Raw genomic sequence first — 24012 nt, forward strand, 5'->3', positions numbered from 1 at the left:
CTCAGCAGCTCTTGTGACAGACCCAGCTTCCTCAGAAGCCGCAAGAAGGACATCTGATACAACATTTGCTGGGCTTTTTTTGAGGATGGAGTTGACGTTTATCTCCCACTTCAGGTCCTATGAGACTGTAATTCCAAAGAACTTGAAAGTCTCAACGGTTGAAACAAGACAGTTAGACAGCATGAGGGGCAGCTGTGGTGAAGGATACCTCCTCAAGTTCACAATCATTCCTACAATCTTTAGAGTGTTCAAAACCAGGTAGTGCTGGCCACACCAAAGCTCCGGTCTCGCCACTTCGTGTCGATAGTCATGAAGATCTGAGACTGCTGCTTTTTTGGGACCGATGTGATGGTGGAGAATTTGAAGCAGGTTGGTAGTTCACAGGGAACACGTACCGAAGGCAGCCACACTGGTAGGCGCTATATAAATACATTTGCCTTGCTTTAGAGTGGCTCCAACTACCGTAGACAAATTTCTTGTACGTTTCTGATATACTTGACGAATAAAGATGATTCTGATTCTGACCTTGTACATAGAATGAGTTCATGGGGCCAGGGGGGTTTGTCAACTTTGTAGCTGTTTAATATTATCACAAAATAAAGCAAGCCTGGAATAAATGTTATTGTTCACGTTTTCAGTGGCACAACACAAGCAAAGGATCCTGGGGTGTAACTGTTATTTTACTGGCATGCTTTTATTTTGATGGCCTGACTATCAGTGATAGAATGTTGTATTCCCATTTTTCTCGAGTTTAGTTGAGCATTGTCAAATATACTTTGCCATCTGGGTAAAATCCTTTTAAAAGAATTCAAAAATATCCAACGAGCGTGTGGAGTCATTGTGGTTTGGCCCACAATTTTAAGAATTACAGACTACTGTTCAATCTTTGTGTCATGGGTGTGTCGTCTCCTGATCCGGCGCACACCTGCTCCAATATGCGCTCACCTGCGTCTCGTTTTGGTGTTTGCGGTCCATGTATAGATTGGCACGTGTGCTGTCTGGTCTTTGCCAGATCGTTGTACTTCTATGTCAGTGATTTCCAACCTTTATGGAGCCAAGGCACATTGTTTACAATTGAAAAATCCCACGGCACACCAACAAAAGTAAATGTCAACAAAAATGGATTGATTTAATTACTGTATGTACTTCCTGCCATCTAATAGAAGAGGATTTTTTTGTTCTGTCTGTCATTGTGCCTCACTGGCATAAATAGATGAATAAAGATACATTATTTCTTGGAAATAAATGTTTTTTTTTTTTTTTAGCAATTACATAAAATTGGATAACTTCCAACGGCACACCTGAAGAGCACTCATGGCACACTAATGTACCCCGGCACACTTTTTGGGAATCGTTGTTCTATGTCATATTCCCACAACCCTCCGTCTTTGCTATTGTGTGTTCCTAACCCTGCCTCATTATCGGGCCTGGCTTTGCCGTTACTGCTGCCTCGTTAGATTGTCTGCCTGTGTACCGACGGACTGAATAAACACGCTTCCCGAACTACCTGGTTTTGTGAGTTGTGCATATTTGGTTCAGCCCTGTGTTCTGGTCATGACACAGAATGATCTGGCCACGACAAGAACCCAACTGACTCTGATCTGGTGCGCAACACCCTCCAGTATCAAGGTTGGCGTCTCGCCGAACACAAAGGAATTTTCCAGATGGTTGCGTGCCAGCTGGAACAGCAGAATACCCAGCTACGGGAGGTAATGGCCAGGCTTGATTCCCTGTCCGCATCCTTTCCCAATGAAGCCAACACTAATCTGGAGCCTCCCGTATCCATGAGACAGGGCCCTCGATGGTTCGTGACATTCATAAAGGAGTCTGCTCTCAACTCTCCTGTCCGGATCGGTTTTCAGGGGAATCAGGCAATATCAAGCCCTTCATCACTCAATGTGATTCCTTCCCCTCCAACAGGGCCAAGATTGCGTTTGTGATCTCCCACCTGACAGCAACGAAGGAAGCGTGGGCAACCGCTGAATGGAGCTGCGACGCGGACACGTGCCGAATGTAGGCGTCCTATGTGACCGCCATGGCGCAGGTATTTCAATATACGACCCCTGAATATGAGGTAGCTAATTTGTCTATCAAGCGACAGCAGGCCCGACGCAGAGTCTCAGACTACGCCATCGAGTTCCGCATTCTGGCAGCCGAGAGCCAGTGGAACGATGGGGCGCTCCTAGATGCCTTTGTCCAGGGGCTGTCCCCCACCATAAAGGATCGGTTAATGCCCCGAGACTTGCCGACAGACCTTGACCTCCTGATAGAGCTCCTTCTAGTGCTCACTCTGAAAATCGACAGAAAGCTTGTGAATCAGGAACAGGACAACGCCCGGTGAGAGAATGTACCGTTTATCAACGTGCGCCTGCCGATGCGAAGGAGGCCATGCAGCTGGGCCACCTTTATCTGTCCCATGAAGAATGTCAACGGCGCCTTCACGAGCGATTATTTTTATTTATTTTTTTTTTTACTGTGAGCGGTCGGGTCACACCGTGGCTTGCTGCCCGGTCAAACCAGCGGGACCCTCACCCCAAGTGTCAATGACTGTGAGTCTCAACCACGTCTCAGCCTGTCCCGCCCAAGCGCTTTGTTGGGTAAACCTAGGTTCAGACGGACAGCCTCGCACTGCGACGGCATTCATTGATACGGGCTCGGATGACAAGCTCCTTAATTCTCGTCTTGTCAGCAGTGTGGGTCTAGGGACCTTCGAAGTACAACGCCTCGGGAATGCATATGTGGAAAATGGCAAATTCCACTCCAGAATAACCCACCCAACTCAAAACGCTACCCTGACATTTCGCATTCAGAACTAATAAGCTTTCATGTTTTTGATGCTCAGAACAGCAACATTTTCTTGGGGGATCCATGGCTGAGGCTGCATAACCCCCATATCGACTGGACTGGTCCCACTGGACAATTATTTTTGGGGGGGATGAAGCGCACCTTCACATGCCTCTCATCCCAGAGGGGGGAGGGTACGGATGCTGCTTCGGGCAATCCGCGGACCTTGCAGGAAGAGGTTGACCTGTCCCTAGTCCACCCTTTTACCTTAAGAAAGTGTTTTCCAAAATTAAGGCCAAGTCACTTCCTCAACTGAGGCCGTATGATTGCGGCCTGGCGCCTCACCACCTTGTGGGAGACTCTGCTCTCTTTCAGTTACGGAACACCAAGGCATGAGAGAGTATGTGTAGGAGTCGCTGGTGGCTGGGCTGATCAGACCTGTCGTCCCCGGCCGGGGCAGGCTTCTTCTAAACAGCATTACTGTTAAGAACAGGTATCCTCTCCCTCTCATTGCCACAGTCTTTGAGCTCGTGAAGGGGGGCAAAGTCCTCACCAAGTTGGACTTGAGATGTGCTTACCACCTTGGGCGAATAAGAGAAGGAGACAAGTGGAAGACCGCATTCAACACGCCCACTGGGCATGACGAATATTTAGTGATGCCTTTTGGACTCACTAAAGCGGCAGCGGATTTTCAAAACTTTGTGAACAACGTGTTAAGTGAAATGCTCAACAGGAGGGTCTGTGTATTTTTATGTCTGTATGACATCCTGATCTCTCCATACGAAAAACCCATGTCGGGCACGTTCGAGCATTTCTACAGCAGTTGCTGCATCACAATCTATATGTCAAAGCGGAGAAATGTGCGTTCCACCAACCTTCTGTTTCATTTTTGGGGTTCAGCTTGGCAGAGGGCGAGGTCCACATGGACACATGTGGCCGTTTTCCATTGGCCCACACCCACGTCTCGCAAGGAGGTGCAGAGATTTATTGGGTTCGCAAACTTTTACCAAATATTCACTTGGAACTTTAGTGCCGTCGTGGCCCCATTACATGCACTCACTTCACAGTTCACAGTTCCTTCGAGTGTAACCCAGGCTGCCAGGCGGCCTTCCGCAAACTCAAGGCCAGCTTTGCCTCTCCCCCTATCCTCATCCAACCGGCAATTCGTTGTGGAAGTTGATGCGTCCGATTCAAGTATCGGGGCGGTCCTTTCACAGAGGAGTCCCAAAGACAAGAGGTTAGACCCTTACGCCGTTCTGTCTAAAAAATTGACCGCTGTGGAATGAAATTACGACGTGACATTTAGCAGTCAAAACGGTCCTAAAAGAATGGAGACACTGGTTGGAGGGGGCTCAAGTTCCATTCGTGGTATTTACTGATCATAAAAATCTCAAATAGCTTAAATCCACCAAACGACTTAATGCCAGGCAAGCTGGGTGGGCCCTTTTCTTTACGCGGTTTCGCTTCGTGGTGTCCTATCATCTGTGATGTAAGAATGGCAAACCCGATGCGCTGTTGTGAGTTCACAATAGTGAGAAAACTAAATCTGAACCGGTGCCCATCCTCCCTGAAGCATGTTTTGTATCATATTTTACCTGGGAAATGGAACTCTTGCAGCCTGGGATGCCCCAAAATGCAAGCTGTGTGTCATTCCTCCGCTACAGCGTCAAGTGGTTGACTGGGCCCACACCAACCGCACAGTATGACACCTGGGCATGGCGAAAAATTCATCACAACAACCATACTGTGAGTGGTACTGGTTGTGCTGTGTAGGTGCTGTATCACTGGGTTCAGTTTCTCAGCTTGCTTGCTTTGTGGTTTTTGCAGGGAAGTTGATGAGAGAGAGCTGCAAACAACGATGTCTGCAAGCCTACTGGAACCTACAAGAGGAAAGATCATAGTAACAGAGAGACTGTTCAAATGAGTCATTTGAATAAAAGATTCTGCTCGAACAAATAAGCTAAAATTGAACCTGTTGGGATTGTGCATGGCACAACAGAATGTTTGTTCCTTTTTTCTGTAAAAAACAGAGGGTTATTTGATTATTTATTTCAAAGTGTAATTTATTTCCCTTTTTTTTTTCTGTGAACAACCCAGGGAGAGTTATTTAATTCATTAATAGTGTTGTTATTTATTTCCAGACTTTTGTTTTGTGAAGAATCCAGAAAAGTTTTTGATTTTGTGTGTGTTTCTGGAAAACAATAAATGTTTACATTCAGGTACTCCTGCAGTCACACTCTCTGTTATAAACTGACCCCAGCCCCCCATCAGAGAAGCCAAAAGTTATGGTACTAAGGTTGGGGACCACTGCTCTAGATCCACAAAGACACAATGAATCTCCTTCTGACCTTCTCTGTACCTTTCCACTAGCATCCTCAAGGCAAATAATGCATCTGTGGTACTGTTTCTAGGTATAAAACCATACTGTTGCTCGCAGATACTTCTGTCCTGAGTCTAGCCTCCACTACTCTTTCCCATAACGTCATTGTCTGGCTCATCAACTTTATTCCTCTATATAATTCCCACAGCTCTGAACATCGCCTTTGTTCTTAAAAATGGGAACTAGCATACTTTTCCTCCATTCTTCAGGCATCTTCTCACCCGTGAGTATTCTGATAAATAAGTTGGCCAAAAACTCCACTGCCACCTCTCCAAATTGCTTCCATACCTCTACAGGCCATCAGGACCATCTGCCTTTCCCTTTTTCATTCTCTTTCGTGCCTTTCTAACTTCCCACTTACTGATCATTCCCGGTTCCTGGTTCTTCACACTTGCCTCTTCTACTCTGCCTTATCTCTTTTTCTTCATTCATCAACTTCTCAAAATATTCTTTCCATCGATTTAGCACACTACTGGCACCAGTCAATAAATTTCCATGTTTATCCTTAATCACCCTTATCTGCTGCACATCCTTCTCATCTGTATCCCTGTGTCTGGCCAACCTGTAGAGATCCTTTTCTCCTTCTTTCATGTACATGTCGTCATATGCCTCTTGTTTAGCCTTCGCCACCTTTACCTTTCCCCTATGTCACATCTCAAATGTATTGCTTTCGTCTGTCCGAAGTCCTCTGTGTCCCACTTCTTCTTCTTCACTAATCTCTTTCCGTGTATGACTTCCTGTATTTTGGGGTTCCACCACCAAATCTCCTTCTCCCGTTTCCTACTAGAAAACACACAAAGTACTCTCCTATCGGTCTCTCTGATCACCTTGGCGGTTGTCGTCCAGTCTTTTGGGAGCTCCTCCTGTCCATCAAGAGTCTGCCTCACCTCTTTCCGAAAGGCCACACAACAATCTTCCTTTCTCAGCTTCCACCACATGGTTCTCTGCTCTACCTTTGTCTTCTTAATCTTCTTACACACCACCATCCTATGATGTCGAGCTACGCTCTTCCCTACCATTACCTTACAGTCAGTCATGTCTTTCAGACTACACCGTCTACACAAAATATAATCCACCTGCGTGCTTCTACCACCGCTCTTGTACGTCACTCTATGTTCCTGCCTCTTCTGGAAAAAAGGGTTCAGACTTAATTCTGTAACACTGCAAAACATGTTAAAGTCGAATCCTATTTTGGGGGCCTTAAATAGAACAGTATTAATGCATTTTTTCTCATGATGGGCTTTTGAACTTAATTGAATGCTGCACCACTATTTTGACTGAATTTTAACTGCGAACATAATTAGTATCATTGAATTGTGTGTAATCGTTTACATGAAAACATCAAAAAGGTCGAGGAAACACAGAAGGGCTCTCCTTTCATGTGTTCTAACACAAGGACACGTCAAGGATTTGTCTTGTCCATCTATCTGAACCACTTATCCAGACCAGGGTTGTGGGAGTGCTGGAGCCTATCAAATGCCTTTAATCATGTAAAGCACATTGAGTTACCACGTGTATGAAATGCGCTATACAAATAAATTTGCTTTGCTTTGCTATCCAAGCTATCTTCGGGGTGGTGGGGTACATGGTGAACTGGTTGCCAGCCAATTGAAGAGCACATAAAAACAAACAACAATCCGCATTCATAATCACACCTAAAGGCAATTTAGAATCCCCAGCTAATGCACATTTTTAGCATGTGGGAGGAAACCGGAGTGCCCTGAGAAAACCCATGCTGGCACAGGGAGAACATGGAAACTCCACACAGGCAGGGCTGGGATTTGAAACCCAGTCCTCAGAACTGTGAGGCTGACGCTCTAACCAGTTGTTCACTCTGCCGTACTTGAAAATAGCAATGTTTACTAATTATGATTATGCTTAATGCCTCATGCAATATCGTGCTTCATTTTTGCAGTTTGTTCCTCTTTGTTTTCCTTTCTTCTTACTACTTCACAGATTCATTTTATGATACCTTTCACATCGCAGCTGATGTGATGTACTTCTGTCAGATGATGGCTGTTCTCGAGGTGATTAACCCCTTGTTAGGCTTGGTCAAAACTGGCTTTTTTCCTGCCATGATACAGGTAAAGGAAAATTGTTCCTATAGTCATTCATAATTTTTACTCACTTTATGATTGCATGTTCTTCATTTGTTCACTTGCGGTCGTCTTAGACTAATGCTAATACCATCTCACAGGTAGCAGGGAGGAACGTCATTTTATTTGTCGTCTTTGGCTGCTTGGATGAGATGCAGACAAAATCAGTTGTCTTCTTTGTGTTCTACCTGTGGAGCACCATTGAAGTCTTCAGGTAACCAATCAAGAATTATGTCACTGATGACGATGCATGCTCCCTGGTTGATTCTGCTTCTCATTGTTAAGATACCCTTTCTACATGCTGGCCTGCATTGGCATGGAATGGAAGCTGTTGACATGGCTCAGATACAGCCTTTGGATCCTGCTGTACCCGCTTGGGGTTGTTGCTGAAGGTAAATGCCTCTGTAAGGAGTAAAGGTAATACGGTATTTGTTTGTAACAGCTTGTCTTTCTATGGATTTGAGTAGCAGTTGCTGTGATCCAGTCCCTCTCCATCTTTGATGCGACACAGCTGTTTAGCCTCCCCCTGCCCGCGTTGCTGGGACACTACTTAAGCTTCTCATATACTCTGCAACTCTACCTAATTCTCCTGTTCTTGGGTAAGGCTACAGCCTCACACTTGCTTCTTCTCCCATTGTTGTTTTTGCTGTTTTAATGAGTGAGTGAATTAATGACTTTTCTCCTATACATCAATTGGTGACAAAAAACAGACCTCGCTGATATGATGGTATAAAGCACTGAAGTTTTTTCATAATAAAAGTGATTGTTTTTTTCATTTTAGAATCTCCTGTATAAATAAATAAATTATATTTATTGTTTTCTTTATACTTTCTTCTCTGTGATTATTTGTACAGTAGTGCTCAAAATCATAGCAGTCCAATGTGATGAACCAGATTAATCCACGTTCAGTATATTTTTTGTTGCTATGTCAAAAAATTACCGGTAGGTGCAATAGATGATCAGAAAACTAACAAGACCCAGCATTCATGATATACAGTGTGCCCTTCCCCATTTGTGTTTCACTGTTCACAGCACCTGCAAATTCGTGGCTTTTGCAGGTTTATGTATTTATTTTCATTTATTTTTTTTAGATGTTCTGTATTTTCATGATCATAGAGGTCTTAAAGTCTCTTCTAAATAGACGAGGCATCATATTCGACATGCCGACGTGATTTTTCCATTTAAAGGTGGAATTCCGTCTTTTTGAATTCTGCAGTATTCCGACCGTAACACATGCCAGAATCCACACTTGTTCATTTTCTTATCCAACTTTTCAAAGGGAGGTGGAAAATTTGATATGCGTCTGTTGAATGAAAACGCTTCTTGTATACGAGACAGTTTATGGGGCCATTTGCAGTCATTGTGATTTAACGGGCGCGATCGCATCCCATCGCATTTGCAAATCTGCATAGTTGAGCATGAAAAATCACACCCCCAAAATTTGCTACGAGTAGAAATTCATAGTTCTTGAAAGACATCGCTTATTTTGTGTAGTCTTGACCAATGCAATTGCACACTTGTTGTACATTCTCAGCACACATGAAAACCGATCCAGCACAGTGAACTACAGCCTGATGCCTTTTTTTTTTTTTTTCTTTTTTTTTTAACATAGAAGCACACGATCTGCTGCTCTCCATACTTTTACTTCCTAGTTTACCTGACACCACCCACTCTTAAAAGGGTACACTCATAATTACAAATATCTTTCACCACCAATACTTTAGTTAGCAACACAGTCTGGACAACGTAGCACAAAGAGTGTTAGACATGCTGCTTATGTTTAAAACTTTCTTTCAGCTTGTCCCGTTAGAGGTCACCACAGCGTGTTATTTCAGATGCACGCCCACATTTGTTTGGCACAATTTTTACGCCAGATGCCCTTCCTGACGCTTACGATTTACGTCGAAAGTCATCAACATCATGAGCCATGTCGAAGGAAATTCAGCTACACTGAAAACATTTCTGGGATATAAAAAAACAGTTAATGTTTCAGTATCTAATTATAATAAGTATGAGATTGTGATTGACTTGATCTAAGTTCTAACATTAGACTAGTTTTTCCCTATATCTAAATGAGAATCATCATTTTCCCCGACGGTACTGCGTTATCGTGTAGTTGAAAACTTTTCCCCTCCACATGCTTTAGGAAGATATAGATCCACTGCTAGCTTTCATCAATGGATTGACAATAGATACCGCCATAAATTATGCTAGATTATAACAATACATCATGATGAAATAAAATGATTTGATTATATGAATATTTCGTTTTGAAATTGAATCTCTATTGACCCTTTAAAGGGGAAATCCAGTGCTCTGCATGAACAGTGTATCAATAAGTCATGTAGCATGTACCCTATTTTGACAATGTGATGTTAAATCCTCTGTCATTTAATTGTGTTTTGAGAAGATTTTTATCAACAATGATGAATTTTCAGGGGCGCTACCATTTTCGCAAGACACATGATCTATGTGGGCATATGTGACGTGTACCGTGCCGTTCCAAACACTGGATTACATGGGACACCATTATGCCCAGAGCTTTTTTCAGATTTATCCTCATCTGATGAAGAAATAGCAGTATCGGTTGATCGGAAAGACAGAGGAATACTTCCAAACAGATTTGAACCTGTGGCTGTAATTAATATTGAATATTCGGATGGTTCTTCGGGCGTAATGACGTGGAGTCTGACTACTCGGAGGCCTACGCGCGACATAAGTGCGTAAAGAAAGGCATCCGGGAGCTCCGGGCTGGCAGCCCCGGATGGTTCTTCGGACGGGAATGACGCGGAGTCTTGACGAGCGAGCTCGCAGGTGGGCCGCGAACTGACCTTTCTAAAGGTCTAAGGTCCAAGAATCGAGGAAGATGTGACTAATGATTAGAAAAAGCTAATAGCATATGGATTTATTACAAAGGAATGTGCAGTACAGACATCCGGGTCTTATCTCGGTATCTGCCGCACACGAGACGTGTGTCGGATGGCAGGATGGCCAAAGAAGAAGACAAAACCTGCCCAGTAACACAAGGTTTTTATATGTATGGGTCAATGGGAAAAGTGGCTCCCCCCTAAGTCTGGTACTGGGCCGGGATCGTAACTTTCCGCTCCTTATCTACTGTCTTCGTCTCCACGGCAACGTCAGGGCTAGAGAGATATCACCAGCTGGTCAACTATGAACTATGAATTTGAAAGGTCGGTTGGACCCATGTTTCATTTTTTTTTTTTTCAACCCACGAAGGGACGGATATCTGTCTGTTTTTCTTGGTGTAAAATGGAATTATTGCTTGCAGAATATGTTTAGCAATGCATGTTGAAAGCTAAATAATTCTCCCAAACAGTTTTAAGGTTAATGTTATATTGCCTCCTATAGTTAAAATACAGAATTAGCTTTTTGTGCACTGTATTGTCTGTGCTTTTATCCTCGATCAGGCTGTACCAAGGTGGGATTTTAACATTAGACACAATCTCATCCTGTACTTTCTACTATAACTTCAGACCAGACCTTTTTATTCAAGAAAGCGAAAATCTCTTCCAGTTTCACCAGTTTTTCTTCTGTGGGTGGACGATGTTTGTAATTATGAGTGTACCCTTTTAAGAGCCGCAGGGGGGCGGTATCAGATTAACAGCAGTGTGCTTCCGTGTTTTTTTAAAAAAAAAAAAAGTCAGGCTGTGATTCACTGCGCTGAATTGGTTTTCCTGTGCGCTGAGAATGTCTATGTGTTTCGACTCGTAACTAATTTTACGCGCGTGATTTTTCGTGGTCGACTGTGCAGATTTGCGAGTGCGACGGGCGCGGTCGCGCTTGTCAAATTTGAATGGTGTGCATTTTGAAAACAGAATAGCATTTATTTATTGATATACTAGATATATTTCCTTCATAATACAATTGATAAAACTTGCATGTAAAAATTGGTGACCATCCTTGCAGCCCCCAGATGCCCGGCTATTTTTCAGTCTTTTTTGATTCAGTCAAATCACATGCCTGGACATGGCGCCTTACAACGTGGTGCACTTTATGTGCACACTGAGTTTCAACATTTGCAAACGTGGGAAATTTGTCTAACAAAGTACACTTAAACACACTGGTAACAATGTTATCATGCATGCTAGCACGTGTTTTAGCGTGTATGTAAGATACCATATGGGTTACATTACGTTCCTTACACCCCAGCAAATAACGAAAACCCGTGAATAATAGACACAGTAATAATAAACCTTTGTATGATATGTACCATATTTTTGCAACCATAAGATGCAATTAAAATGATCATATTTTCTCTAAAATGGACAGCATGCCGTATGTGCACAATTGTTGTATAACTTCTCCAATGAAGTACACTTGAACACACTGGTTACACTGTTAGCATGTATGCTATGTTTTGGTGTGTATGTAAGATACCATATGATGGTGCTCACAAGGCAGTAAGGAACAATTGCATTTCAAATGTGTAAGCAGAAGACACTTACATTGCCCCACATGCTACCTGTGTAGCCAGGTCATTACTGACAATGTTGTATACACGGTGTCTCATCAAAACTAAAACTACCACACCACAGAAAACACAACAGCTCAATTAGCAAATAGCAAAACAAGAATGACATGCACTTTAAACTCTATTTACATCCTCCTTGCATTCTTTGGGGCACTGAGGACGTCCTCCATGCTGCAAAGCATGCTGGGAGTACCGCAAAGCATGACACCATAAGTGTCGTTATAGTCGTATCTCATGCTCCTCCTCCTCGGAACATTCCAGAATTCCGCATTAGAAAAGATCTGCATCATAATAACTTAAAGGTATGAAAGGAAACCGTATCACAAAGGATCCTTCTTCTTCTTTTCCTTTCGGCTTGTCCCGTTAGTGTTCGCCACAGCTTGTCATCTTTTTCCATCTTAGCCTATCTTCTGCATCTTCCTCTCCAACCCTAACTGCCCTCATGTCTTCCCTCACCACATCCATAAACCTTCTCTTTGGTCTTCCTCTCGCTCTTTTGCCTGACAGCACCAACCTCAGCACCCTTCCACCAATATACTCACTCTCTCGCCTCTGAACATGTCCAAACCATCGAAGTCTGTTCTCTCAGATCTTGTCTCCAAAACTTCCAACTTTGGCTGTCCCTCTAATGAGCTAATTTCTGATCCTATCCAACCTGCTCACTCCGAGCGAGAACCTCAACATCTTAATTTCTGCTACCTCCTGTTCTGTTTCCTGTTGTTTCTTCAGTGCCACCGTAATCCGTACATCATGGCCGCCCTCACCACTGTTTTGTAAACTTTGCCCTTCATCCTAGCAGAGACTCTTCTGTCACATAACACACCAGACACCTTTTGCGAGCTGTTCCAACCTGCTTGGACCCGTTTCTTCACTTCCTTACCACACTCACCATTGCTCAGGATTGTTGACCGTAAATATTTGAAGTCCTCCACCCTCGCTATCTCTTCTCCCTGTAGTCTAACACTTCCCCCTTCCACCTTTCTCATTCACGCACATATATTATGTTTTACGTTGGCTAATCTTCATTCCTCCCCTTTCCAGTGCATGTCTCCATCTTTCTAATTGTTCCTCTGCATGCTCCCTGGTTTCGCTGCATATCACAAAATTATCTGCAAACATCATGGTCCAAGGGGATTCCAGTCTAACCTCATCTGTCAGCCTATCCATTACCACTGCAAACAGGAAGGGGCTCAGAGCTGATCCCTGATGCAGTCCCACCTCCACCTTAAATTCTTCTGTCACACCTAAGGTACACCTCACCATTGTTCTGCTGCCATCATACATGTCCTGTGCTATTTTAACGTACTTCTCTGCCACGCCAGACTTACGTATGCAGTACCACAGTTCCTCTCTTGGTACTCTGTCATAGGCTTTCTCTAGATCCACAAAGACACAATGTAGCTCCTTCTGACCTTCTCTGTACTTTTCCACTAGCATCCCCACCTCTACCTTTGTCCTACATCACATCTCGATGTACTCCTTTCATCTCTCCTCAGTCCTCTCTGTGTCTCACTTCTTCTTCGCGAATCTCTTTCCTTGTATGACTCCCTTTTAGGGTTCCACCATCAAGTCTCCTCCCCTTTCTTACTAGAAGACACACCAAGTACTCTCCTGCCTGTCTCTCTGATGACCTTGGCTGTCGTAGTCCAGTCTTCCGGGAGCTTCTGCTGTCCATCGAGAGCCTGTCTCACCTCTTTCCGAAAGGCCGCACCCACCACCAGAGTCATCTACACACCACCATCCTATGCTGTTGAGCTACACTCTCCCCTACCACTACTTTAAAATCAGTAATCTCCTTCAGATTATATCGTCTGCACAAAATATAATCCACCTGCGTGCTTCTACCTCCGCTCTTGTAGGTCACTATATGTTCCTCCCTCTTCTGGAAATAAGTGTTCAATACAGCCATCTCCATCCTTTTTGCAAAGTCCACCACCATCTGTCCCTCAAAGTTCCTTTCCTGGATGCCGTACTTACCCATCACTTCTTCATCGTCCCTGTTTCCTTTACCAATATGTCCATTACAATCTGCACCAATCACAACTCTCTCGCTGTCTGGGATGCTCAGAATTACTTCATCTAGTTCCTTCCAGATTTTCTCTTTCAACTCTAGGTCACATCCTACCTGTGGGGCATAGCTGCTAACCACATTATATATTCACACTCAATTTCAAATTTTAGTCTCATCACTCGATCTGATACTCTTTTCACCTCCAAGACATTCTTAGCCTGCTCTTCCTTTAAAATAACCCCGACTCCATTTCTCTTCCCATCTACTGCGTGGTAGAATAATTTAAACCCTGCTCCTAAACTTCTAGCCTTACTACCTTTCCACCTGCTCTCTTGGATGCACAGAATATCAACCTTTCTCCTAATCATCATGTCAACCAACTCCTGAGCTTTTCCTGTCATAGTCCCAACATTCAAAGTCCCTCCAGTCAGTTGTAGGCTCTGTGCATTCCTGTTTTTCTTCCGACGATGGATCCGGTTTCCTCCTCTTCTTTGTCTTCGACCCACAGGAGCTGAATTTCCACCAACGCCCTGCAGGTTAGCAGTGCCGGGGGCGGGCGTTGTTAACCCGGGCCACGACCGATCCGGTATGGGATTCTTTGGACGAACGCTCATATTTGTTTGGCAGAGTTTTTACGCCGGATGCCCTTCCTGACGGAACCCTCTGCATTTGTCCGGGCTTGGAACCGGCCTACAGATTGCACTGGTTTGTGACCCATAGAGCTGCATTATCACAAAGGAACCAAATCATAATAAATTAAAAGGAGGAAAGGAAACAGCATCACAAAGACCCACATCATAATAACTTAAAAGTATGAAAGGAAAATAAAGATAATAAAGAATAAAAATACACACCTTGAGTGTGTACAGTATATCAAGAATGCTGGGTCTTGCTTGGTTTTCTGAGAATCTTTTATATCTACTGGTGTCTGGTTTGACATGTTGCAATAAAAAATATACTGAAAACCTAGATTAATGTGGTTGGTCACATTGGACTCCCATTATTTTGAACACTACTGTAGCTATTGTGCAAGTAAGCTTTGTGTCCATTGAATAAATATTGACCATTATTCTTTTCCCCCTCAGGTCTCTTCATCAATTTCCAATACCTGTACAAGCAGAGGAGGAGACATTACCAATTTAGGAAAGGGAAAGTTCACTAATGGAGCAAGATGTAACTCATACTCTGAACTGCAATGTTTATTTTTTTGGGGTCATTAATACATACTGCTTTACTTATTCCTCCATTGCCTGGAGGCTTTATTTTATTTATTTATTTTTCATATTTTTATTTATTTTTTTGTTTCCTATATGTCTCTAGTAGGATTTTCACTCTGTTGGTCATAGTTTGACTGACACAATTTGTTGATTGTTCTCTTTGAGAGAGGTAAATGTAATTAAAGCCAGGAATGGACATAATTTTTATCTCCTCAAATAGATATCAATCATCATTGGTGCATTGTTTTTCCTTACCAACCAATATTACTGTATAAACATAAAGTAGGAATGTGTGAAATTTAAAAAGCTGAATTTGTTTACATGAGACCAATATAATGACAGGTCTTTTAAAGAGGAATGGCGATAGATGTGTGATTTTCTTGTGGTGGATAACATTCTATTTGTATTTATTTTTTATTATATTAGAGTACCTGACTGTGCGATCACTGATCTGGCTCAGTTCTCTTGGGCCCCCAGTATTTTATGCTCCACCGACCAGTTTCCGTGAAAGATGTCATCGTAGTCCCTCCTCAGTCATGAGCCACCGTCAAAACCCCATAAGTGGTGCCATTTGCGTCAACAGTTTCTTGTGTGGCTCACACAGCTGAGCCCAACTGAACTGAGAAAGGAACAAATCTGTTCGTGAAGTTATTCCAATCAGCACGTTTACTCAAAAGATTTAATCTTTTGAACAAGTGGTTTGGAGTACTGGAGCCCCTGCCCCACCGCCACTAAACAACATGTCACCTTCTTGGTACGCTTATACACTTAGATCTGGTCCGCTTTTAATATTTTCAATGTGCATACACACCTGTGCACCTTTATGACACTATTATTTACATTCCACAAAGTATCCATTATTTTCATTTATTTACAGTGAAGATAAGTATTTGAACACCTTGCTATATTGCAAGTTCTTCCACATAGAAATCATGGAAGGGTCTGAAACTTTTATCGTAGGTGCATGTCCAATGTGAGAGAGATTATCTGAAAAGAAAAATCCAGAAATCACAATGTATGATTTTTTTTTAACGATTTATTTGTGTGATACAGCTGCAAATGAGCATTTGAACACCTGTCTATCAGCTACAATTCTGACCCTCAAAGACCCGTTAGTCCGCCTTTGAAAGTCCACCTCCACTCCATGTATTATCCTTAATCAGTTGCACCTGTGTGAGGTCGTTAGCTGCATAAAGACACCTGTCCACCCCATACAATCAGTAAGACTCACACTTGTAACACGGCTGGAAAGGGCTATGGAGAAATTAGCAAGCAGCTTGGTGAAAAAAGGTCCAGTGTTGGAGCAATCATAAGAAAATGGAAGAAGCTAAATATAACGGTCTGTCTCAATCAGAGTGGAGCCCCATGCAAGATATCACCTCGTGGGGTCTCAAGGATCCTTAGAAAGGTGAGGAATCAGCCCAGGACTTCACGACAGGACTTCGTCAATGACCTGAAAAGAGCTGGGACCACTGTTTCCAGGTGATTGTTGGTAATACACTAAAACGTCATGGTTTGAAATCATGCAAGGCACGGAAGTTTCCCCTACGTAAACCAGCACATGTCAACGCCCGTCTTAAATTTGCCAATGACCATTTTGATGATAAAGAAGAGTCATGGGAGAAAGTTTTGTGGTCAGATGAGACCAAAATGGACCTTTTTCGTCATAATTCCACTAACCGTGTTTGGAGGAAGACGAATTATGAGTTCTTTCCCAAGAACACCATCCCTATTATGACACATGGGGTGGTAGCATCATGCTTTGGGATTGTTTTTCTGCACATGGGTGTCATGCTATCAGACATATTTTCATTTCATCTCAACGGAATTAACTTTACACAATGCTTTGTTTGACGGGCAACATGGCGGGGTAAATAAAAAATCACGTGATTTTATGACGTAGGCGCATGATCTCTATAATCTATTAGCAGCATAGTAGCCTAAATAACTTCCTAGCACTAGCTGACATAACATGTTTAAACAAGTGCTCTCGTCAGTCACAAAAGTCAAAGGAATACGGAAAACAGAGGTAATCTCCAGGTGCAGACTGAAATAAGTTCTCCCAAGAAGCAATGATGGGTCACGTGAACTGCTGACCCACCATTATAACAGTTTAGTGTCCCAAAAATAATTGGTGGCGGTGAATGGGATCTTGTGGGGTTGCCATTCTCCTTGAAACCAGTCCTCACTTATCCTCAAAGCCCAACCTATACAGTTTCTAAATATCACTATTACTATAAAAATGCATTGTTGAAGTCTCTGCAGTATGATGTTTGGGGAAAGAAAATTACGCTTTTGTTTGCACCTAGACCTGGAATGGGAATCTCACATATGCTCCACAAACTTTTTTTTTTTTTTTTGTAAACACAATTACCAGAAATTTTTGTTTTTGTTTTGCAGGAGTAAAAAAAAAAAAAATTCAAATCAGTACGGCCAACAAACTGAATTGTGTTTATGTAATAAATAAAGTAATTTTTCCTATATGCCATGCATGAACATTTTATGGCTCTTCGGTCGGTGAGACGAGCTATACTTCTGTCATCTTGTAAAATCAGACTATCAGATTGAACCCTCCATCACTGGCATAAATTAGTAGTTTGTATTTGATGAGTGGCTGACACTCAGTTCTGAGTGTCCTTCACCTCATGCCCAAAGTCAGCTCCAGTTGAACTGCAAGTCTTGTGAGACTAGGCATTTTTCATTAAGAAATGGACAAATAGACTGATTTTATGTCAAGAGTTTCCACCTAATGGCTTGTTGCAGGGGTGTTAAATTCAAATTCACTGTATGTAAAAAAATTTGGTCTTAAGTCATGGACCAAACTCTATTTATTGAAAATTGACTGAGTGTGCATTTTTTCTCTCCAAATATGTAATATTAAACCTTAAGCCCAACTGACATGAAAGGGATGATTTTTGGTATGTTTTTAATTTAAAAAAAAAAAAAGCCAGAATTGACCCATCCATTTTTTTCACCACAAACCATGAGTTTGACGGCTTTTTGTAACTCCCGCTATGAAAATCCTCTCGATGGACTTGTTTTTGAAAAGAAGCAGGAAGTGACATTAACAGCAGGAGCGCACTCAGCCGGGCTTGTATGTTTGTACTAGTTTTACCTGCTCGAAGGTTGGTCTTTGTTCCTTCCTGTTAGCCAAAATGCTAGTATGTATTGCTGGATATTGGTCGAACACTCGGGAGGATGGATTTACTCTTCATATGTTTCCAAGAGACCCGGTTCGTCGTGAAAAATGGATTGCACAAGTGCACAGGACGTGAGCTTCGTGGTTTCCAAATGACAGGTAGTTGTGTATAGAGCTACTAAAAAAAGAAAAAAATAGTTGGGGGGGGGCAGACGTAAGCCTCTCAGAGCGTAACAAAAATCTTCGTACGTAAGTCAGGGGTGCTAAATGTGAGAGTCGGTGCCGCATCCACCAGACACGGCTTCAGCAGCACATCCGCCGATCATGGCTTCGGCCGGGGTGACTCATTGTGGCGCCGAGCCGGGCTCCTTTGCGGTGTTGTTGTCACTTGCCACTGAGTGCACCGCTGCCGTCCACGGCATTGTTCATCGGCGATGGCGTTGTTCACCACAGCCAAGGCCGCTGCCGTTGGCGATGAACAACGTTGACCTATGAACAATGGCGGTGACGATGGCGCACTCAGCCGCAAGCGACAACAACGCCGGAATGCGGCCTGGCTCGGCGCTGCGATGAGCCACTCCGGCCGAAGCAGTGTTCGTCTCGTCACAGCCGGGCTGTGGCGTTGTGGTGGCTCAGAGCTGAGTACGCTACCCAATGTCATTATGTCGGGGAGTCTGTTGTTAATTTAAAGTTATCTGCATATCATCTAAATAAGGCTAGAAACGATAGGGTGATATTGCTCCGGTAACGTCACTTGATTGTGAGATGTTTTCTTCTTCGAAAAGAGCTTCCATGTCAGAAGGGGCGTCAGAAAAATCCGAAAAGCTCCGTTGTTCCTCTCCCATAGCAGGTGCCACTAAGTGTTTTCAATGGCGAATGTCCCAGCGTGACATCTGCTGATGTCTTCCTTCAGGTGCTCCCGTTAGGGGTCGCCACAGCGTGTCATCTTTTTCCATCTAAGCCTATCTCGTGCATCCTCTTCTTCTAACACCCGCTGTCCTCATGTCCTCCCTCACAACCATCAACCTTTTCTTTGGTCTTCCTCTCACTCTTTTGCCTGACAGGTCCAACCTCACCACCCTTCCACCAACATACTCACTCTCTCACCTCTGAACATGTCCAAACCATCGAAGTCTGTTCTCTCAAATCTTGTCTCCAAAACTTCCAACTTTGGCTGTCCCTCTAATGCGCTCATTTCTAATCCTATCCAACCTGCTCACTCCGAGCGAGAACCTCAACATCTTCATTTCTGCTACCTCCTGTTCTGCTTCCTGTTGTTTCTTCAGTGCCACCGTAATCCGTACATCATGGCTGGCCTCACCACTGTTTTAAAAATTTTGCCCTTTGCCCTTCATCCTGGCGGATACTCCTCTGTCACATAGAACACCAGACACCTTCCACCAACTGTTCCACCCGTTTCTTCACTTCCTGACCACACTCTCCATTGCTCTGTATTGTTGACCCCAAGTATTTGAAGTCATCCACCTTCGCTATCTCTTCTCCCTGGAGCTTCAGTCTTCCTCCTCCGCCCCTCTCATTCATGCACATATATTCTGTTTTACTTCGGCTAATCTTCATTCCTCTCCTTTCCAGTGAGTACCTCCACCTTTCTAACTGTTCCTCAACCTGTTCCCAGCTTTCAGTGCAGATCAAAATATCATCTGCGAACATCATGGTCCAAGGGGAATCCTGTCTAACCTCATCTGTCAGCCTGTCAATTACTACCGCAAACAGGAAGGGGCTCAGAGCTGATCCCTGATGCAGTCCCACCTCAACCTTAAATTCTTCTGTCACGCCTCACCACTGTTCTTTTGCCCTTGTACATTTCCTGTACCATTGTAACATATTTCTCTGACACACCAGACTTACGCATGCAATACCAGAGTCAGAGTCATGGGCTTTCTCTAGATCCACAAAGACACAATGTAGCTCCTTCTGACCTTCTCTGTACTTTTCCACTAGCATCCTCAAGGCAAATAATGCATCTGTGGTACTCTTTCTAGACATGAAACCATACTGTTGCTCGCAGATATTTACTTCTGTCCTGAGTCTAGCTTCCACTACTCTTTCCCATAACTTCACTGTGTGGCTCATCATCTTTATTCCTCGATAGTTTCTACAGTTCTGAACATTGCCTCCGTTCTTAAAAATGGGGACGAGCACACTTTTCCTCCATTCTTCTGGCATCTTCTCTCCCGCTAGTATTCTGTCGAATAAGTTGGTCAAAAACTCCACAGTCATTCACACTTGCCTCTTCTACTCTACCTTCTCTCCCATTTTCTTCATTCATTAACTTCTCAAAGTACTCTTTCCATCGACTTAGCACACTACTGGCACCAGTCAACATTTTTCCATCGCTATCCTTAATCACGTTTACTTGCTGCACATCCTTCCCATCTCTATCCCTCTGTCTGGCCAACCTGTAGAGCTCCTTTTCTACTTCTTTCGTATCCAACCTGGAGTACATGTCGTCATATGCCTCTTGTTTAGCCTTCGCCACCTCTACCTTTGCCCTACGACGCATCTAAATGTATTCCTTATGCCTCTCCTCAGTTCTCTCCGTGGCCCACTTCTTCTTCGCTAATCTCTTACCTTGGATGACTTCTTGTATTTTGGGGTTCCCCCACCAAGTCTCCTCCCCTTTCTTACCAGAAGACACCCCAAGTACTCTCCTGCCTACCTCTTTGACAACCTTGGCTGTCGTATTCCAGTCTTCCGGGAGCTCTTCCTGTCCATCTAGAGCCTGTCTCACCGCTTTCCGGAAGTCCACACAACATTCTACCTTTCTCAACTTCCACCACCTTATTCTCTGCTCTACCTTTTGTCTTCTTAGTCTTTCTACCCACTACCAGAGTCATCCTACACACAACCATCCTATGCTGTCAGGCTGAGCTACACTCTCGCCCACTACAACCTTACAGTCGGTAACCTCCTTCAGATTACACAGTCTGCACAAAATATAATCCACCTGCGTGCTTCTATCTCTGCTCTTGTAGGTCACTCTGTGTTCCACTCTCTTCTGGAAATAAGTGTTCACCACTGCCAATTCTATCCTTTTTGCAAAGTCCACCACCATCTGCCCCTTTAAATTCCTTTGCTGAATGCTGTACTTACCCATCACTTCATCGTGCCGATTTCCTTCACCAACATGTCCATTGAAATCTGCACCAATCACAACTCTCTGTCTGGGATGCTTAGGACTATTTCGTCTACTTCCTTCCAGAATTTCTCTTTCAACTCGAGGTCACATCCTACCTGTGGGGCATAGCCGCTCACCACATTATACATAACACCCTCAATTTCAGGTTTCATCATCATCATCACTCGATCTGATACTCTTCACCTCCAAGACATTCTTACCCAGCTCTTCTTTTAAAATAACCCTTACTCCATTTCTCTTCCTATCTATTCCATGATAAAATAATTTCAACCCTGGACCTAAACTTCTAGCCTTACTCCTTTTCCACTTGCTCTCTTGGATGGACAATATATCAACCTTTCTCCTAATCGTCATGTCAACTCACTCCCGAGCTTTTCCTGTCATAGTGCCAACTTTCAAAGTCCCTACACACAGCCGTTGGGTTTGTGCATTCATAATCAAAAAGAAGCAATAAAAGCACAAAAGATACACAATTTACATACTACCTAATCTATGATGACGTTGCAGGCAATATGGCTACCACTTGGATGTCAAGTGAGACTTCTGCAACTTTGCGCATGGATGACACGCTCATGTTTATTTTTTTGTATGGACTTTGAACTGTTATTTGTATTTTTTATTACAATATCTATTTTACAATGTATATAGGGATGTCAGTGGGGGTTTATTATATAAGAAAACAACAATAAACTTAAACTAAAATATCCATCCATTCATTAATTTCTGAGCCCCTTATCCTCACTAAGGTGGTTCAAGTGCTGGAGTCTGTTCCAGCTATAATTATACTCAAGAAATTGCATCATCTTAAAATTCAAATGGAAAGGCTGCCATTTTTTTGTCTTGAGTTTGTTGTTATATTCCGCTGGGCCAATTATTATTATATACCATACATTACTTGTCCACTCACGGTAGTAGTCTCGCCACGCTACACCATCTGTACATCTGTTGTTGACCAATGCTCGCCACTCACACCTGAGGCGCATCTGCCCCACTTGCACAATCGAGTGAGGAATATCTGCAACACGTGCACAATCAACATTGTCCCAGATTATTGCATGACCAGTCACTTTAAATTCCATAATGCAGCTCTACGGGAACACAAGCCAGTGCAATCGGTAGGCCGGTCCCACACCTGGACAAATGCAAAGGGTTGCATCAGGAAGGGCATCCGTCTTAGAACAAACAAATATGAGAAATATAAGTTAGGCACTAAAGAGGATGAAAAAAGGCAGTTGGTCCTGATGACATACCTGTGGAGGTATGGGAGCAATTTGGAGAGATGGCTGTGAAGATTTTGACCAACTTATTCAACAGAACACGTGCGGGTGAGAAGATGCCTGAATTATGGAAGAAAAGTGTGCTAGTTCCCATTTTAAGAATAAAAGTAATTTGCAGACCTGTGGCAACTATAGAGGAATAAAGTATATGAGCCACACAATGAAGTTATGTAAAAGAGTAGTGGAGACGACTCAGGACAGAAGGATTTGCGAGCAACAGTATGGCTTCGTGCCTAGAAAGAGTACCACAGATGCATTATTTGCCTTGAGGATGCTCGTGGAAAAGTACAGAGAAGGTCAGAAGGAGCTACATTGTGTCTGTGGATCTAGAGAAAGCCCATGACTCTGACTCTTATATTGCATGCGTAAGTCTGGTGTGGCAGAGAAATATGTTACAATGGTACAGGAAATGTACAAGGGCAAAAGAACAGTGGTGAGGCGTGACAGAAGAATTTAAGTTGGGGGTGGGACTGGATCAGGGATCAGCTCTGAGCCCCTCCCTGTTTGCTGTGGTAATAGATAGGCTGTCAGTTCTGGTTAGACTGAAATGCCCTTGGACCACGCACTGGAAAGGAGAGGAAGGAAGATTAGCCAAACACCAGGGTCCCTATGGGGCAAATCAAGTGGATGTCAATGCAGGGGGTCCCAATGACAAAGCAGGAACCAAACAGGAGCATGTGATAGCTGAGGACGAAGCTCTGCCGGGGCCTGGTCGGGAACCGGCAGCTACTGCCGCTGGTCGAGCGCCGCCTCGACATAGTCGGAGAGACAGCCAAGACAGGAGCAAGAGGCAGTTGTGGATCAGGCACGGCTGAGACATGAATAAGAGGCACCTGTGGCTCAGGCACCGCTTAGACATGAGAAAGAGGCAACTGTGGATCAGGCACGACTGAGACATTAGCAAGAAGCAGCTGTGGGTCATCAGGTGCCTCCTTAGTCTGCTGCTATCCAGGCTTCGTAGGTATGGAGACATGTACTGTACATATGACATGACGTATCTGATACATTGTTAATTCAATGACTGGACTTCTCCTTTAAGGTTGCCGATCCCTGCTCTATAGTATGTCTTGTACCTGGCATAGAAATTCTGCCTAGGTACTTGTCAAGAGTTATCGTTAATATATTTATTATGGACTTGCAACAAAGCCAATGTATCATCCTTGCTTCGAAAAGTCTTGTTCACAGGATGAGCTCCTACACACAGATGCAACAGTATCTTCCTAGAAGTGGCCAAGGACAACTCCATCATAACCAAAGAATGTGCCACATCATCACCAAAAAGTGTACCTTTGTTCATTTCATCTACTCACCCCTCCTTTTGACATTGTGTGTTTTCTAATAAAAAAAAAAAAAAAAAAAAAGAGTACGTGAGAGGCTGGTTCAGAACGAGTTTGGAGACTGTAACTGGCCTGTCTCTCACGTCCTCCTGATCAGAAGAAAGATGACGACTTTTCCG

General features: G+C 43.5%; 1 protein-coding gene across 1 annotated transcript in view; it reads left to right on the forward strand.

Annotated features, from left to right (window-relative positions):
- LOC133498627 (very-long-chain (3R)-3-hydroxyacyl-CoA dehydratase-like) overlaps positions 1–17440 on the forward strand; it is a 43367-nt gene extending 25927 nt beyond the window's left edge. The window contains exons 7-11 of the mRNA XM_061815723.1: positions 7121–7248; positions 7362–7474; positions 7546–7652; positions 7728–7859; positions 14849–17440. Coding sequence (XP_061671707.1) covers positions 7121–7248; positions 7362–7474; positions 7546–7652; positions 7728–7859; positions 14849–14925 — 557 coding nt within the window. The 3' untranslated portion in view covers positions 14926–17440. The remainder of the gene's footprint in view (positions 1–7120; positions 7249–7361; positions 7475–7545; positions 7653–7727; positions 7860–14848) is intronic.
- Positions 17441–24012: the final 6572 nt, after the last annotated feature.

Source organism: Syngnathoides biaculeatus, chromosome 3, assembly GCF_019802595.1.
Source record: "Syngnathoides biaculeatus isolate LvHL_M chromosome 3, ASM1980259v1, whole genome shotgun sequence".
In the NCBI taxonomy this organism is placed as follows: Eukaryota; Metazoa; Chordata; class Actinopteri; order Syngnathiformes; family Syngnathidae; genus Syngnathoides; species Syngnathoides biaculeatus.